General features: G+C 40.2%; 1 protein-coding gene across 2 annotated transcripts; it reads left to right on the top strand.

Annotated features, from left to right (window-relative positions):
* Nucleotides 1-602: 602 nt before the first annotated feature.
* LOC308111734 (protein transport protein Sec24C) lies at nt 603-13,343 on the top strand. 2 transcript variants are annotated; one of them, XM_080466745.1, is made up of 22 exons: nt 603-663; nt 788-852; nt 1,034-1,732; nt 1,959-2,017; nt 2,823-2,876; nt 3,725-3,836; nt 3,967-4,094; nt 4,640-4,775; nt 5,839-5,948; nt 6,119-6,231; nt 6,308-6,499; nt 7,222-7,318; nt 7,487-7,591; nt 7,808-7,975; nt 8,517-8,613; nt 8,698-8,846; nt 9,021-9,159; nt 10,443-10,564; nt 10,663-10,842; nt 10,967-11,164; nt 12,319-12,408; nt 12,889-13,343. In XM_080466745.1, exons 3-22 carry the CDS (start codon nt 1,066-1,068, stop codon nt 13,027-13,029), a joined length of 3,057 nt encoding a protein of 1,018 aa, XP_080322871.1. In that variant the 5' UTR covers nt 603-663; nt 788-852; nt 1,034-1,065; the 3' UTR covers nt 13,030-13,343. The 2 variants fall into 2 exon arrangements, with proteins under 2 accessions (XP_080322871.1, XP_080322872.1); XM_080466746.1 differs by having other exon boundaries at nt 619-667.
* The last annotated feature ends 1,930 nt before the right edge of the window (nt 13,344-15,273 follow it).

The following is a 15,273-nucleotide window of genomic DNA, read 5'->3' as shown; positions in this document are numbered from 1 at the left end:
AGCATAATTTTAATGAAGAAAAAAAAAAAAGAAAAACAATTCCCATGACTGTTTTAGTTTATTTGCAATCCCTGTACTATACTTTATTTTCATTTATCAGAATTGGTGTATTACTTTTTTTTAGGTATTCACTTGAGTATTATTATGTCCTTTAAGTTACACAGTCAGGCTTGAATAATCCAATGTATGAAGCAATGAAATGTTTCATCACTGGTTGAAACACATAAATGCTTCTTCTTTACCCATTTAATCTAAGTTAGTGTAAAATAGGGTGGAGCCTCCACCTGCTGAGGCAGGGCAAAGGGCGGGATACAAGGTCTTTTAATAATTAACTCCAGCACTTATTTTATTTTAGTTTACTTAGTTTGAAGATAAAAACCTTTTTATTGATAGAATGTCTATTGCCACCAAACATCCTTTACTCTTTTTTTTTTTACATCGAAATTATTGATTGAAAACCTAAAAACTCTATTCAAAACTATTTTTGAAATACTGTGGGTATTATTACAACATACCATGGTCATTTAGATTTATTTTTATTTTTTATCAAATTAGGCCTTTAGGTTCCTTGAGTCTTTTATTTACTTTGAGCGGAAACGCGCGCCGTGTGTGGAGCTCGTGCTGCTTGCTGCTAGTGTGACGCAAACGATGCAGAAAGGCTGCGTGGGTAAACCAGTCACGTTTGGGCTAAAAACATTTAGTTTGGACTGCATTATTGCGAATGTAAATTGTGTTATTGTGTAAATCAACAAGACGTCAAGTAAGTGTGTCGTTTGTGTGTCGGTAGAGGCGAAAGGGAAGACGTTTGTAACGACGAGGAACAAGTGCAGCTTTCCCCACCAATGACTAAAGGTATGGAGTCTCTTGTTATCTGTGAAAATAAGCCAAATATGAATTAAGGTCGTTTCGTTTGGTGTTTCACTCTTTCTGGAAGATGTAAACGTCTTATTTGTAACGGTACACTGTCGGTGGATCATATTAGCTTGCAGCGCCAGTCATGTTGCCGTCTTCCGCTTCGGTCCCGCCCCTACAGTGAAGCGCACCAATCAGTGACGGGTATGGAGGATGATGGACGCCCCCACACCCAATCAGAGCCAGACATGGGCGGGCCAGAACGCATGGTCCACAGCTTCACCTCCAGCATCGCTGTGCAACCCCCTGCCCAGCTTCCGTCACCTCAGCGTGGGGTCTCCCACTCACCAGCCCTCCTGCTACAACCACCAGCAGGCGTCCCACCATGACTTTCAAAGAGACCGCGCTACCTTCTCTCACAGAAATGACGCTCACCAGGACTTTCTGCACATCGCAGACCAAAGTATGCAGCAAGTCACTCCCAGTCATCAAGCGACTTCAATGATCCAAACTGCAAGACGAGGAAAAAGTGCACCTCCTTGTTCTCTTCCTCTTGTGAATGGAAGCACGCAGCAATGTCAGCCCCAGCAAATACCGCTATATTCCTCTAACGTCCCTTACCAAGTGGTGAGTCCACCTCTCCACGCTCCAGGCACACACGAGGGCATCCTTAATGGACCTCAGTCGCCACTTCAAAATCACCTGCTCTATAGCGCGCCGTTATTTGGGCCACATGTGAACCAGAGTCCGCTGTGTACACACCAACCACCATCTGAAGGGGCAAATATCAAGTCCCCTCTTGGCTATTCCCCCAATCCTTCTTATCCCACCTCTCTGACTGAACAACAACCTCAGTGGACGCCTTCACCACACTCTGGAGGTAGGCTTATTTCACTACACATGATATCTGTTCAATCCTTAAAAAAATAAAACAAAATTAATCTCCCACAGATGTGCATGAGTTTGAAGAATAGCAAATTCATGCTAAGCAGGATCAAATTACAGAAGAATGTATTATCTCAACAGGACACTGTGATTAGAAGAGATCGCTTCTTACTTCAGTCTGAATATTCACAGCTTGTTGTCCTCTGTCTCCTCCTCCTTAGGTACCATGAAGGAGTTTGGTCTCAATGCAGCTGCGCAGAAGAAGAACATCACACCACAGGTTGAACTTTTAGTTTGTTTAATAATAATTCTGTAGTCAGTTCATTGTTTGAGTGTAAAAAGTCAAAGAAAATGGGAAACTTTCATCACAGTTTGAGATCGGCAGTGATGTGCAAAATAATGTTTTATTCATTTGCATCGTCTTAAACTTTAAAGAGTCGTTTCCCTCAGAGAGGTCTTTATATTTTGACGTGACAGCTCACACTTCAGTAAGCACGTTCAGCCTGACACAAGCCTCTTTAATACTTACTTTTACAATGTGATTCAAAGTTTATTGTTTGAAAATACTAAAATTCGTTGAGCTGTAAAGCTTTAAATCTTTGCTGCTTCTTCAACTCATTTACAGTCGGTCTGCCATTTGTCTGGCTTTGTCATCGGAAATAAAACATTTGGGACCGATGAGAGAGTGCAGCTTTCTTTGCCAGATAAATAAATTCAGTATTGTTGAGTTTATTCTCTGTTGATTTCCTTTTTATTGATTGACTTTCCAACTCTGGAAACATCTGGCTCAACAGTATATTGTTTTTTTGCTTGTATAAGGTCCTGATGCGAAGCTTCTCAGTGAGTTTTAGTAGGACATGGAGTTTGAAAAGTCATTATACTGTATGAAAAAATGAGATGATAGTTTTTTCTGTCACAAAGACTTACATTTGATTTTTAGACTTTTATTGGACTTGTTGGCCGGCAGAGTATCACACTGAGACGATGCTAAATAACAGAATCGCCCAAAAGAAAGTAATGTTCGGGACCACTGAAGCATCTTGTTGTGTTTGTTTGAGAATTGCCTCTTTTTTCACTTTGTGTAGTCTCCAAACTCAGAGTCTCGCTACGGCCTGGATCCCGAGCTCCTGCCCAGTGCTGTAAGTCCTGCTGTTCAACATGTCCACTGACAGTGGACACATTTCAAAGTGATTTTTGAGCCACATTCGCTTCCATGGTTTCTACACTTTCACTCCGAAATGACTCACACGCAGTACTTTTTCAATATCACATTTTGTTCACTTTTTTCTTCCATTTGGTGAATTTTCCTGTATGTATGTTTTGTTCTTAAAATTTTGTTGATTTAATTCTTGAGTGCTTTGGTGTTTTTTGTTTTGTTTTTTTTTCTTATATTTGATTTGATTTCTCTTTGTTTTTTTCACACTTTGTTCTCAATATATTTGCTTGTGACTTTTTTAATTTTGATCTTTTCATTTAATTTATAAAAAAATTTCTCACTTGTACATTTTGGTTGCCTCGTGAGCTTTCTCTGTCAAAATCTTGGCTTGAAAGATGCTTTACTGTATATGTGAAGTTATTATTATAATAATTACTATTGTAGTGGAAAACTAGCTGAACAATTGGAAGGTACAGTTCTACGTACAGTATCAGTAAGTTTTTAGCTGTGTATAATGATAATAAACTTAAGGTTCCCTGCTATAAAGTAACAGGCTTTGGTTCCGATATAAAATATAAAATATAATTCAGTGCCACACATGTTTACATTGACATGGTAGCCACTGAATTATTAGATATACCGGTATAAAGTTTGATGTGGAAATGATAAAGTTGGGCCAGTTTTCCAGCACATTCCTCAGAGATATGTTCTATCGAGACCACCCATCTGACTTTGTAATACAGTCTTTGCATTTTGTCCTGTTCTATTCCGCATGTTTTGAGTGGAATTGCGCCATCTCACATCATCACAGTACATTTTTGTTTTCCTCAGGTAAAGGTGATGGCTGAGGACAGGGCAGAGTGGGAGGGAAAGGTCTTCATCTCTGAGCCTTTCTCTCGTCTTCCTCCTCTGGCAACAACCCCCTGTGTGGTCGAGGACAGAGGTAAACTCCATCTGTGCCACAGAGAGGCTCAGAGACTTAAGAGCACAACAACATCTCCTCTAAACTGCCACCGTTATCATTTCCCAGAGCAGATCCCTATTGATTGTGTGTTTGCTGACCTTTGTTGTAGGTAATGCGAGTCCTTTCGCCATCCGCTCTACTTCCTACTGCGTGCCCTGTGAAGGTCAGACTGCTCTGCTCAGCCGCCTACCGCTGGGAGCTTTGGTCACCCCGATGGCTCGTCAACTTGCAGGAGAAGTAAACTTTCTATTTATAATATATATATATATATAAGACAGAAAACACACTATATGAATAGTGGTCAGTACAAACAAATCCATCTATCTTCTTTCCCATTTCAGCCAGTTCAGGGTCGCAGGGCACTGAACCTGCTATCAGCTAACCAATGACATCATCAATTAACAGACAAACAAACGATGATTTTCCAATGTGGAGACGACAGTCCACATGTTAATCTGGCACAAATTTATGCCGGATTCCCCTCCTGACTCTCATCGTTCATCTCGGCTTTCACAGCAATACCAGAAATACAGAGAAACACTATCCCACTACAAATAGTATTTGCAACTTTAATTATTATTCGGGACTTTTGTAACACATAGCCTTTCATATCACGAGGTACTCTACACTTCTGCTTTAATAAGGTTGATGTATTTTGTTCTCAAAAGTCCAGAATGTAGAACGAGCTGTTGTTGGTATCAAAGTGAAGTCACAAACCAATAGTTTAAAAACAATTCAAACATTTGCTGTTTACATGTAAACTCAATGTTTATTTCCACTAGAAATCCATCCCACTGTGCACAGAGACAGACTGTTTGGAAGGCTGTCCTTCATGTGGGGCCTCCATGTGTCCTGCGATGAGTTGGCAGGATTGTGGTCAAAGGTTTTACTGCCCCTTCTGTGGTAAACTTAATGAAGGTAAGATTTGACATTGAGAGAAGGAGAGAAAATGTCTCTTTGCTTTTTGTTTTACACATAATATTTACAGAAGAGATTGTATGGTAAAATTCAGGAAATTTGTTAAATTCTTTGAGATTTTGTGTTTATTTTCATTGTGTATGTAAAAAAATATATGTACTATCAGATAACGTTTATAAAAATTAAAACCCCAAATTATGTGAAAAAGCTCAGGGTGGAATTAAAACTTTTCTTAGATGACAAGATGAAATCCTGGAATGCATTTTAAATGTTCTCAAAAGGGATCAGATACGTAGTATTCCATTATGTGGAAATTTATGTGCAAAGTCTGTAGATTTCAAACAACTGCTCTATTAAAAAAAAAAAATAATAATTCAGCAGGATTTAATACAAAACAAGAGTCGTAGAACAGTTGACCGGTCAACTTGTAATTCACACCACGTGTGGCTGCACTGTGGGCGATCCACAGCCATTCGACACAGTACTCGTGTTTCCAACAGAAGCGGGTCAGCCGCTCTGCGGCGATGCACAGCAAGTCCATGTTTGAGAGAAGCTACGTTAGAGGGCAAATTCAAGCCAGACAGGAAAGAACCATATAAAAGGCACATTGATTCCAGATGTATTTCCTAAACCAAATATCTCATGTTGACGGTTCATTATTTCATTAATTTATTAAACATTACGTCAAGTCAGAGCAAGTACAGAATGACAGTGTGGTTATGTTTGGGAAAAATCTTCAGTCATTTATGAAAATTTGTTACATTCAGTAAATGATGAATGTAGTCATTCTCGAGATTGCCATTGTATTATTAAGTCTTCGTATCAGTACCTGGTATCATCAAGTATGGAACTGTAAGAACTGGATCTTTAAAAATGCAAGTCTCATAACTGTTTATTTCAAGCCAGAAAGCGATGTGTATTGAGAAAAGCAAATGTCTTTTTCTTTAAAGGTCAAATCCAAATTTCCAGAGAGTGTTATTATTCTTTGTCGATGACAAAAAATTTGACAAAGTTTCATGATCACTTGAACGTGATTGAAGTTTCCTTCTCTCTCCTGTCTCAGTGCCGTGGCAACACTTCCAGCCCACCAAGGGGGTGGAAGGGGCTCGGGTTGATAGAGACAAGAGACCTGAACTCAGTCTGGGCTCATATGAAATAATTAGTTCACAGAAGGTTCGTTTGTTCATTTGGCCCATAAGTTGTCTGTCATTGTCTGCTGTTGTGCATGGACCGTTGTGCGATAATGGATTGTCAAAGTAAACATATTTCTACCTTCGTGCCCCATTTTGGTTAGTTTAAGTGCTGTGTGTCTATTTTTTATTTTTTATTTTTTTCGTTCCCAGGGTGAGCCAGCCGCACTGCTTCTAGCTATCGATGTGTCCACCTCAGCACTGAGAGGAGGCCATTTGGAGTTTGTAACACAACAAATACAAATGCTCCTCAACTCCCTCAACAGGTGAAACAATGTTCCAGCAACTCTTTGTTGATGTACGGTCCAGGCTAAGCCTTGTGGTTCGCTGTCATTTGTGAAGGGAGGGCGGCGATTCATCGGCAGATATTCGCGTCGGTCTGTTGACGTACGACAGCAGGATCCACCTGTACGACCTCAGCCCTGAATTGTCCCGTCCACACATGCTGGTCATCACAGAGAAAGACGATCTGCAGCTGCCTATACGGGAGGGACTTCTGGTGCCCCTCAAAGACTGCGCAGGCATAATCGACAGGTAAGAGATTTCCTCTCACCAGAATTGATATCACAGTGAAATTTGTGAAAGGAGAAGTAAACTGGGTAACACAACCATATATTTAGATTACATGATAAACTATTTTTGGCCTTTAAGAGCCACCAAAACCTTCAATAGCCTGAATGTTGAAGAGTTATTTAATTTTAGTGACGCAGCAGGATGACTCATAAATCTTTACCTTTATGAGGAAACGTTCATCTGAAAGTTTCCTGGAAGAATTTAATCCAAATCATTCATCTTCCATATTGTTTGATTTTGTGTTGTTTACTCCTCACCTTGTAGTGATCACACTATTCACACATAAAACAGTTCATTTTCCTCATATCCGTTTGAATTTTTCACCTAAGTTTAATCATTTTGTGTCAAAAGATTTCAGTATCTTAAAAGCTCACTAATCTTAAATCAGAATAGCTCTGTAATTAATTTTAGGAAAAAATAAATAGATAAATAAATTAACATGAAATGAGTTTTTGTTTTGTTTTTGATGTCTGACTCGTATTTGTCAGTGAATTGAAGAATATTAAATATATGTATATTGTTAGTCGTTGCGCACCTCGAAACATTTGGTCTGGACTCTGCAAAAAAACCCAACAGAAAATACATTTCCCTCGTGGCTGACATTAATTTATTTTTCTTTGGCATCATTCCACATCAAGTGACGACAACTTCCAGCAGGTTGATGATGTGTTTGTCTTCTGCAGCGTGTTGCAGCTCCTTCCTGAGCTTTGTACAGACTGTGATGATTCCAGTGGCGTTCCCGTGGAGCTTCCTGTCCAAGCTGGCCTGGCCTTACTGCAGGTAACGCACCACTGCCTGCTGTCTGCTGTCAATCTTTTTCAAAGTGAGAGTCACTTCCAGGGCGTGAATGGCTGCTTGTTTTAAATCATCTGTCATCTTGTTGGATTCTCCTGTTTTATATTGCTGTGCAGCATTAAAATATCCTGATTTTCTCACAATCTAATCTAGTGTTTGGCGTGTCCTGGAAAGCTACTGATCTTCCATAGTGCATCTCTGATAGAGACCGGACACACCAACTCTTCCTCAGGGTTCTTTGGCAACAACAAACCAAAGGTACAGCGTAATCACCTGTTTCCTTTCTGTTAATTAGGAGGATACAGGTCGTAAATGTTTTAAAGGAATGCGTTACTTTAAAATATCTTCACCTACGGGTCAATTATGATTTCAACCTGTAGAAACTGTGGGAAACAATATTCTTATCTTCTGGCTTCCTGTGTAGAAATAAGAGTTTAATGAATACACCTATTTTCACTCCTCCCTGGTCTTCAGTCCATCTTTCAGCCTTCAGAAGCTGCGATCTTATTGGCCAAGGAGTGCGTCTCTCAGGGATGTGGAGTTCACCTGTTTGTGCTGTCCCAGCAAGATGTGGGCGGGGCATGGCCGGGGCACATCCCATATTTAACAGGTGGAGCGCTGCACACTTACAGCCACCTGCAGGTACACTGACAGCTCTCTGAAGTGTTCTTCAATTATTGCTTTCATGTTACAAGAATGATTGAAATCTTTAGGGAACAAAAATACGAAGTACGTGTGAACGCTTTCTTGTGTAGTGACTTGTCTTTAAGGCAGGGGTATCAAACATAGGGCAAGAGGGCCAAAATCGGCACGCAAGAGGTTCCAAGCCTAAAGCTAAAGTACCAAGCAAATTGGAGAAAACATTGATTTTTTCCTCATCCTCATCACGTGTACTCTCAGCCACACGAAAATAATTTTAAAGTTTATGGTTATTATTGCAGTATTTTACCAGTCCAGCCCATTCAAGATGAAAGTAGGCTGTATGTGGCCCCTAAACTATAATGTGTTTGACACCTCTGCTTTAAGGCCTCAGCTGACTGAGCTGAAATACATGCAAATAGATTTTATGGTTTAATATATAAAGAACTTTCAGCTATATTTTGATCAATTTACGACAAACTGGGAGATGTTCAAATGTCATTGTAAGCAGTTTTTTTTTTTTTGGTTAATACTCTTGCAATAGGGGGAAATGGACAGAGAGCGATTCAGCACTGATCTAAGAAGGACTGTAGAGACGGACACAGGCTATAACGCTGAGCTCAGGATATTTGTCAGCAAAGGTGAGAGATTTGTTTCATATGATACTGCAGTCTTTGTTCTTTGAAACACATGTGGGAATCCACCATTTGTATTCGTCTCACCAGATTTACGTGTGTCTGGCTGTTATGGACTGTTTGCACCGGGTCCCAGTCCTAAAAATGTCACCTTGGCGACGCTCGACGGGTGGACAACCCTGGCTGTGGAGCTTGCGCACACCAGACCTCTGGATGAGACCAGAGGAGTAGCCATACAGGTGGGTCAGATTTAGGTGAACTTGTTTTTTTTTTTTTTTTTTTTTTTTTTTCAATATTCTCCAAATTGGTTTTACTTATCATTTACCAAAAATCTTAAGATTTTCATACATACATTAATGAAATGGATAACAAAAGTGTAAATTCTCTGAATGAGTCCCTCTTCTTTGTGTCAGGTCGCCATGTCTTACGTCAACCAGTCGGGAGACAGGAGGACCAGGATTCACACTCTCACCCTTCGATGCTCACGCCATCTACAGGACACTTTCAGGCACTACCAGGCCCAAACACTGCTCACCTTGTACTGCAAAAAGAGTAAGGAATAATGTCAGAAAACTAGGGTATAAAATTTAATGCATATCGACCTAAAGTATAATCCAATAATGTACAGGCAGTATTCAAAATGTAAAATACTGTACAGAAGAAATATATTTAAAGACAACTATCTTTGTTGTGTTACAATGATCATAATTCAGATATGTCAGTCATGTAGTTATGATCCAGGATCCTTTCGTACTTTACATTCATAATAAAATGCTTCATGAGGATCTATTCAGGTCACAACATATCTATTTTAAAAAATGTTGTGTCTTTACCTCAACCCCAGACTACATGTCTGCTTATATATGTGTTTTTTTCGTCTGATATAGAAAGGCCTGATTAAATATGTAAAACAATGTAATGCATAATTAATGCAATTAATTAATCAATCAATCAAACTAATTACACCAAAGTCCCATTCCTGGTTTTCTGTAGTTTTCCTTTAGTGTCACTCTGTAATTTAAATATATTTAAGACTGCTGGAGATTTTGATACATTCATTGACAAATTAATTATGGTTATGATAATTACTGGAACCCCCATTTTTATCTGCAATCAAAAATGCATCAAACTAAAGTGCAAGTGCAGAGATTTCTTTGTCATATTCTTATTTTCTGAACACAGTATTTTCAGGTTCAAGGGAGTCGTGCCTGCTTTTTGTAATCGATCATATAACGTATAACATCAAATAAGCCAACTGCTGTGGCTGCTGACATGATGTGGCATGCATACTTCTCATAATCGTAATTTCTAGATTGTTTATTGGTTATTAAAGCATTCCTTGGAACTTTCACGGTACAACTGTCCAATCACAAAGAAGAATCACTGACCCATCACACATTTGTAGCATGAGCTCAGTACTGTCAAAAACAACAAAGCATTAAGAAGATAAGTTTAAATCATGTGGGGCGAAACCTCTTATCTATATAGTTTGTCAATTTTACATAAAACCAAAATAAATGCAGGTGATGTGTTGGTTAAGAGCCAGGTGTTTGGCTCTTCTTAAGCCAGATGTGTGAGAGGGCACCTTAAATAACATGAAAGCACTGCAGCATGGACTTAGCTGGTTTTATTTAGTCTGTTATGAAAATCACTTTGAAAGACAACAACGTTCCCCCAATGTGTCTGACAACGCCTCATTTTAAAGAGCTAATGACGCCAGCTCTTTTATTACTGACAAAGCATCGGCAATGGATGGAAAAATGCAAAACATAGCAGTCAGAGGCTAATGACTGTTCTTCTATTATGATTGCCCTCTATGGCTTGGGTGTGTCCAGTGTACTGTGCGGCACTAGAGCGCCCCCTGCAGGAGCTGAGGGAGGAACTACAGACGGAGATAACCGAAGCTTTGGCATCTTACCGCAGACATGGCTGCTCTGCGTCAGTATCTGCTGGACAGGTGAGAGTTTTGCACAAACATATGTAAGAGTTACGCTGTCTTCTCTTTTCACCCTCTTGTGTATGATACATTCTCTTGCTTTTGGATACGTGTTGTAGCTGGTCCTGCCTCAGCACCTGCGAGCTCTTCCAGTTTACATGAACAGTCTGAGGAAGAGCGAGGTGCTGCTGCCGGGCCTGAGGAGCTCCGTCCACCAGCGACTCCAGCAGCGCTGCCAGGTGCTCAGCATGGACGTCTGCAGCACCGCAACACACTTCTACCCGCTGCTGCAGCCGCTGGTCAGTATCGCCAGCACTCAGGAGTGTTGCTCTCCGAGAACAATTCCATCAGTATGACATGTTCTGACAGAGACTTTGAGTACTTTTGTGCCGTTGACATTTTTACGCTTTTGGTCACATGCAGCCGCTGATAGTGGACGGCTCCAACACGCCACAACAAGAAGAGGCTCTGCGCTGCTCCGCTGCCAGTCTGGAGCCCGGAGGTCTGTATTTGGTTCAGGCACCTCTCGCCCTGCTGCTCTGGGTGGGCACCCAGGTCCCAGCATGCACCCTGGTGGAGCTCTTCAACACCAGCTGCTTCCCGTCCCTGCCCTCTGGAGAGGTGAGCAGTTTGACAGACATGAATATACACAGTGTCCGCTCTATTTTCTAAAATTATTTAATAAAATGCATGGAATTAAACGGCTGCTGTTAACATTTTTATATGCCAGTATCGAACATTCAACCCGTTGCATTTCCTTCAGTAATTTTTGTGATAAATTGTGATTGTGAGAGAATTACAACATACTTTTACATTTATTTGAGTACAATTCTGAAGAAAAAAAACACAACTTTTAAAAACATTAACTCTGTTACTTCGCGTTTAATACTGCTCGTTACCTTTATTTTTGATGGGAACTTATTAAATATTCTTATTATCTGGCGGGAAAAGTTCCACCTGAAGTGTGGTCACCTGGTGATATAAAACAATGACTGGGTGTTTCTTATTGGGAGTGAGTAGAACCATATTTTCATCTCCAAAAAGGAGGATGATTAGAACAGCTTTGAATAAACTGAAATTAGAAAGGAATGTTTAACTGAACATTGAGTGTCACTCTTCTGAACTTCTCAGATGTTTCCTGGTTACACACAGTTTTATATACAGTCTCCAGCTGAGTCGTCAAACTCATATTAGTACCAGAGCCACATGCACTGCAACTTCATATCAAGACACCATCATAATATAGAAATTTAAATTGGAATCAATTAAAATTTTTTTTTATAAAAATCTGACCCTGAGATGGGTAACACCAAAAGATTCAGTGGCATAAAAATCAATACAAGCCTTGTTAACAACAACGTGTTGAAAAGGAAAAAACAGGATTCAGTCATTTTTAATGAATGAAATTTCAGTTTCAAGTCAAGATTATAACCACTAATTCAGAAATCTGCAGCTTTTTCAAACCAGAATTTAATTAAAGGTTAAAAACATTTTAAAAAGAACCTTAAACTCTGACATAAACGATAAAACTACGTACTGTATGTAGAAAGTCAAAAAAGTGATGCATAAAAAAAAAACCAAAAAAACAATCCTATAGAGAACATGATTCCAACACCGAGCTCAGCTAGTCACAGCAGGTACAAGGGAAATCTTGTGTTTTTCTGATGGGCCATGCGGCATACTGCAGTTGGCACGAGATGACAGGTTGACTGCTTCCTGTCCATTTCTGATGCTGTGGTTTATTTTTTGTTTAATTTTTTTGTGCTTCCCTTCAGACCAAGCTGCCAGTGCTTGAAACCCCAGTGTCCATCAGAGTGCGATCGCTCGTCAGCCTGCTGGACTCCCAGACACGCTGCACCCGCAAGGTGAGCTGAAGGCTGACATGTGATCTTTTCTCTGATTTCTGTTGGCGAGCAGCATCGTCAGTCAGGTGACCTTCAGTTTCACACCTGCTGTCTCGGTATGTGACTGCAGTTTTCACTCCCTTTTGTTTCGATCATTTTCTCTTTACACGACAGACTTCGAGAGGCAAAAAAAAAAAGCAACCTTATTATTTAGGTATTTATTTAAAGAATCTACTTCGTCTAAGTCCCTCTGAAAGCAGATTGAGTTTCTGCAGTTTAAGCTCAGTTTGCCGTTTTGTCTGTAGCGTTTCGTAAGATTTGAACATTGCAGAATGCTAAAAATATATTAAGATAACATCCCAAGAAGAGAATTGGTGCAGTTTTGAGAATTCAGACACATTTAAGAAGTTCATGTCCACACTTCAGTCCTGTCATGAGAAATGAATCGCAGTGAACCTCCACTAACAGCTCACTGACCAGACTGTCATATTTCTGGAACAGCTATGGGTGGTGAAGCAGGGTGACACCTGCGAAGAGGCCCTGCAGCGCCACCTAGTGGAAGACAAGAGTCCCAACGGTGGAGCGTCCTACGCCGACTTCCTCTACCACCTCCACATCAACTCAGTCCGACTGCTGCAGTGACGGCGGAGCACTATCCGAAACTATAATGACGGGAACATATTTAAAGATAACTACCAACTGCATGGTTGGCGTCGTGAGCGATGGGTTCGATTTATTTCAGAACTGCTGTGATATGTGTCTGTGTGATGAGTGATGTGTTAAATGGTTGTTGTTGTTTTGTTTTTTTTTAAATATATGTTTATGATGTTAATCTGAGTCAGAGCAATTCTCTGATCTCTGCCTGGGAGTTGTGTGTTTGAGTGCGTGCCAGCTCGATGTTCTGTCATGTGGATTATCCCCCAATAAACAAACAACAAGGCTTTTACCTGAACCCGATTTTGAGGTTGTATAAGACTCCTGTTATTTATCTATTTATTTATTTATTTATTTATTTTTGTTTCTGTTCAGATGTCATTTTGCAGAAGCTGATGAACACATGAGTCATGAAGCCGAGTGGGAAATTGTCTAATCAGGCCGAGTGGCTCATGGCACTAATCGGCTGTAATTGTGTTTGCGGAGTCAGAGCTGGACCGAAGACGGGTGCGATTTATGACTGTGAGAGGTTGCACAACAGCTTTAATATTTTTTTTTAATTTTAAAAATTCCCCATCGAACTCCGTTGAGTAATCACAACATTATGTAAATTGGATTTACTGACGCAGTGCATTTATCCACTTCAGGAGTCTCAACATGCTTTACATCATCAGTCGCATTCACACACTAACGTCAATGGCTTCCATGCAAGGTGCTTGAACCAGGTGGAGGTTAGAAGTGTTGCTCAAGGACACATAGACAGGGCCAGATGGAGGGGATGAAATTGTCGAGTGGTGTCTTTGTGAAATAAAAATGGAACATGTCACCATCTTTTCTGATATTCAGCTGCTGAACTTTTTCCAATATTGACTCGGTTTAAAACAATCGTGTTCCTTCAAAGGTATTTGCCCCGTTATGCTACTAGTTTCTGAAACTCCTACACTAAGTGCAGTTTTTTTTTTTTAGAGCGTTCAAGCTCATCTACAGAAAAAACAGAGCATCATTGTGAACTTGGTGAGGTTGTTAGATGTGCGTATGGACTCTTTATTCTGCTCAAAACTGAAGAACCACGATGAAGAAGTGCCTCTAAGATGTTTAGGTAATCTTCAGATGTCATTTCTCCAGCGTCCGAGGTCGTAAAGCTGTCCCAGAGCTTCATGGCACTCCACTTCACCCATAGAGCGCTTTTTGGTTCAGCACTCTGGAGTTGTTCCAGGTCAGCACAGTGCTTTTTACATCCTTACTAAACACTTTCAGACTTCCATTACATCTGTTGAAACAGGGACGGGATAACTTTTTGTTGAGACTTGGTGCTCCCCTGGACTCGATCGTTGGTCCGTTGCTGTTTTCAAGTTACACTTTAAAAAATGATCAATTACCATGTGTTTGATTGTCTACTACTATGCTGATGACACCCAGCTGTATCTCCCTGTAGCACGACATTAAGGATGTCCTATATCCCAAAACCAAAGCTGACATTACAGCAGTGATGAATGACAACTTTCTCAAATTAAACAAAGATAAAACTGTCTGTAAAAGATTTAAAAAAATCTAATAAATCTGACCCCATAATCATAATTATAGACATCTGACCTCACAGGTAAAAACAGACCTGCATGTTTCTCTTTCTCAAGACCGAATCAACGACCATCTTGATGCAGTCTAATTCTTATTCACTGAGCATTTGGGACATGCTTCCCCCTCAGATTGAACGTCAGTGACGCTGGAAACAACCACGTCCTTATTTTGCTTAAATATACTATAAAAGGAATGGGACAACTAGACCAATAGCACCTGCAATGTCGCTCCATGTTCCTGTGACTACAGGTGAGGTGTTGTTTCTGACAGAAACGCATGGATGTGCTACATTTCAGCATATTTTCCCCGGGTCCGATAAACCAGTTGACTAAAGTTAGATGAGAAGGCGTTAGACTATTAATGGCATCATGGTTCATTGAGTGTTCTTTCCCCTTCCTCCTTTTTTTGTGACTCTGATGTCACCACTTTGAGTACTGGATTCAGTCACATTCCCGACAGATCTATCCAGGTTTCTCTAGAAAAAATGAATTAGGAGTCGAATATATGACAATACTCAAATGGACTCTGATGAAAGTGCCTATGTCTTCCTTTTGAAACACTTGTTAAATCTGTTTGTGGTCCTCTTGGGTTTTGATGACATCTGCTATTTCATTTAGATGTTCTTGTTATCGACTGAACAGTACTGTAGTGGTT

Source organism: Lipophrys pholis (assembly GCF_963383615.2).
Source record: "Lipophrys pholis genome assembly, chromosome: 7".
Taxonomy (NCBI): domain Eukaryota; kingdom Metazoa; phylum Chordata; class Actinopteri; order Blenniiformes; family Blenniidae; genus Lipophrys; species Lipophrys pholis.
The sequence above is the reverse complement of the archived record's forward strand: the minus strand, read 5'-3'. Positions and strand labels throughout refer to the sequence as shown.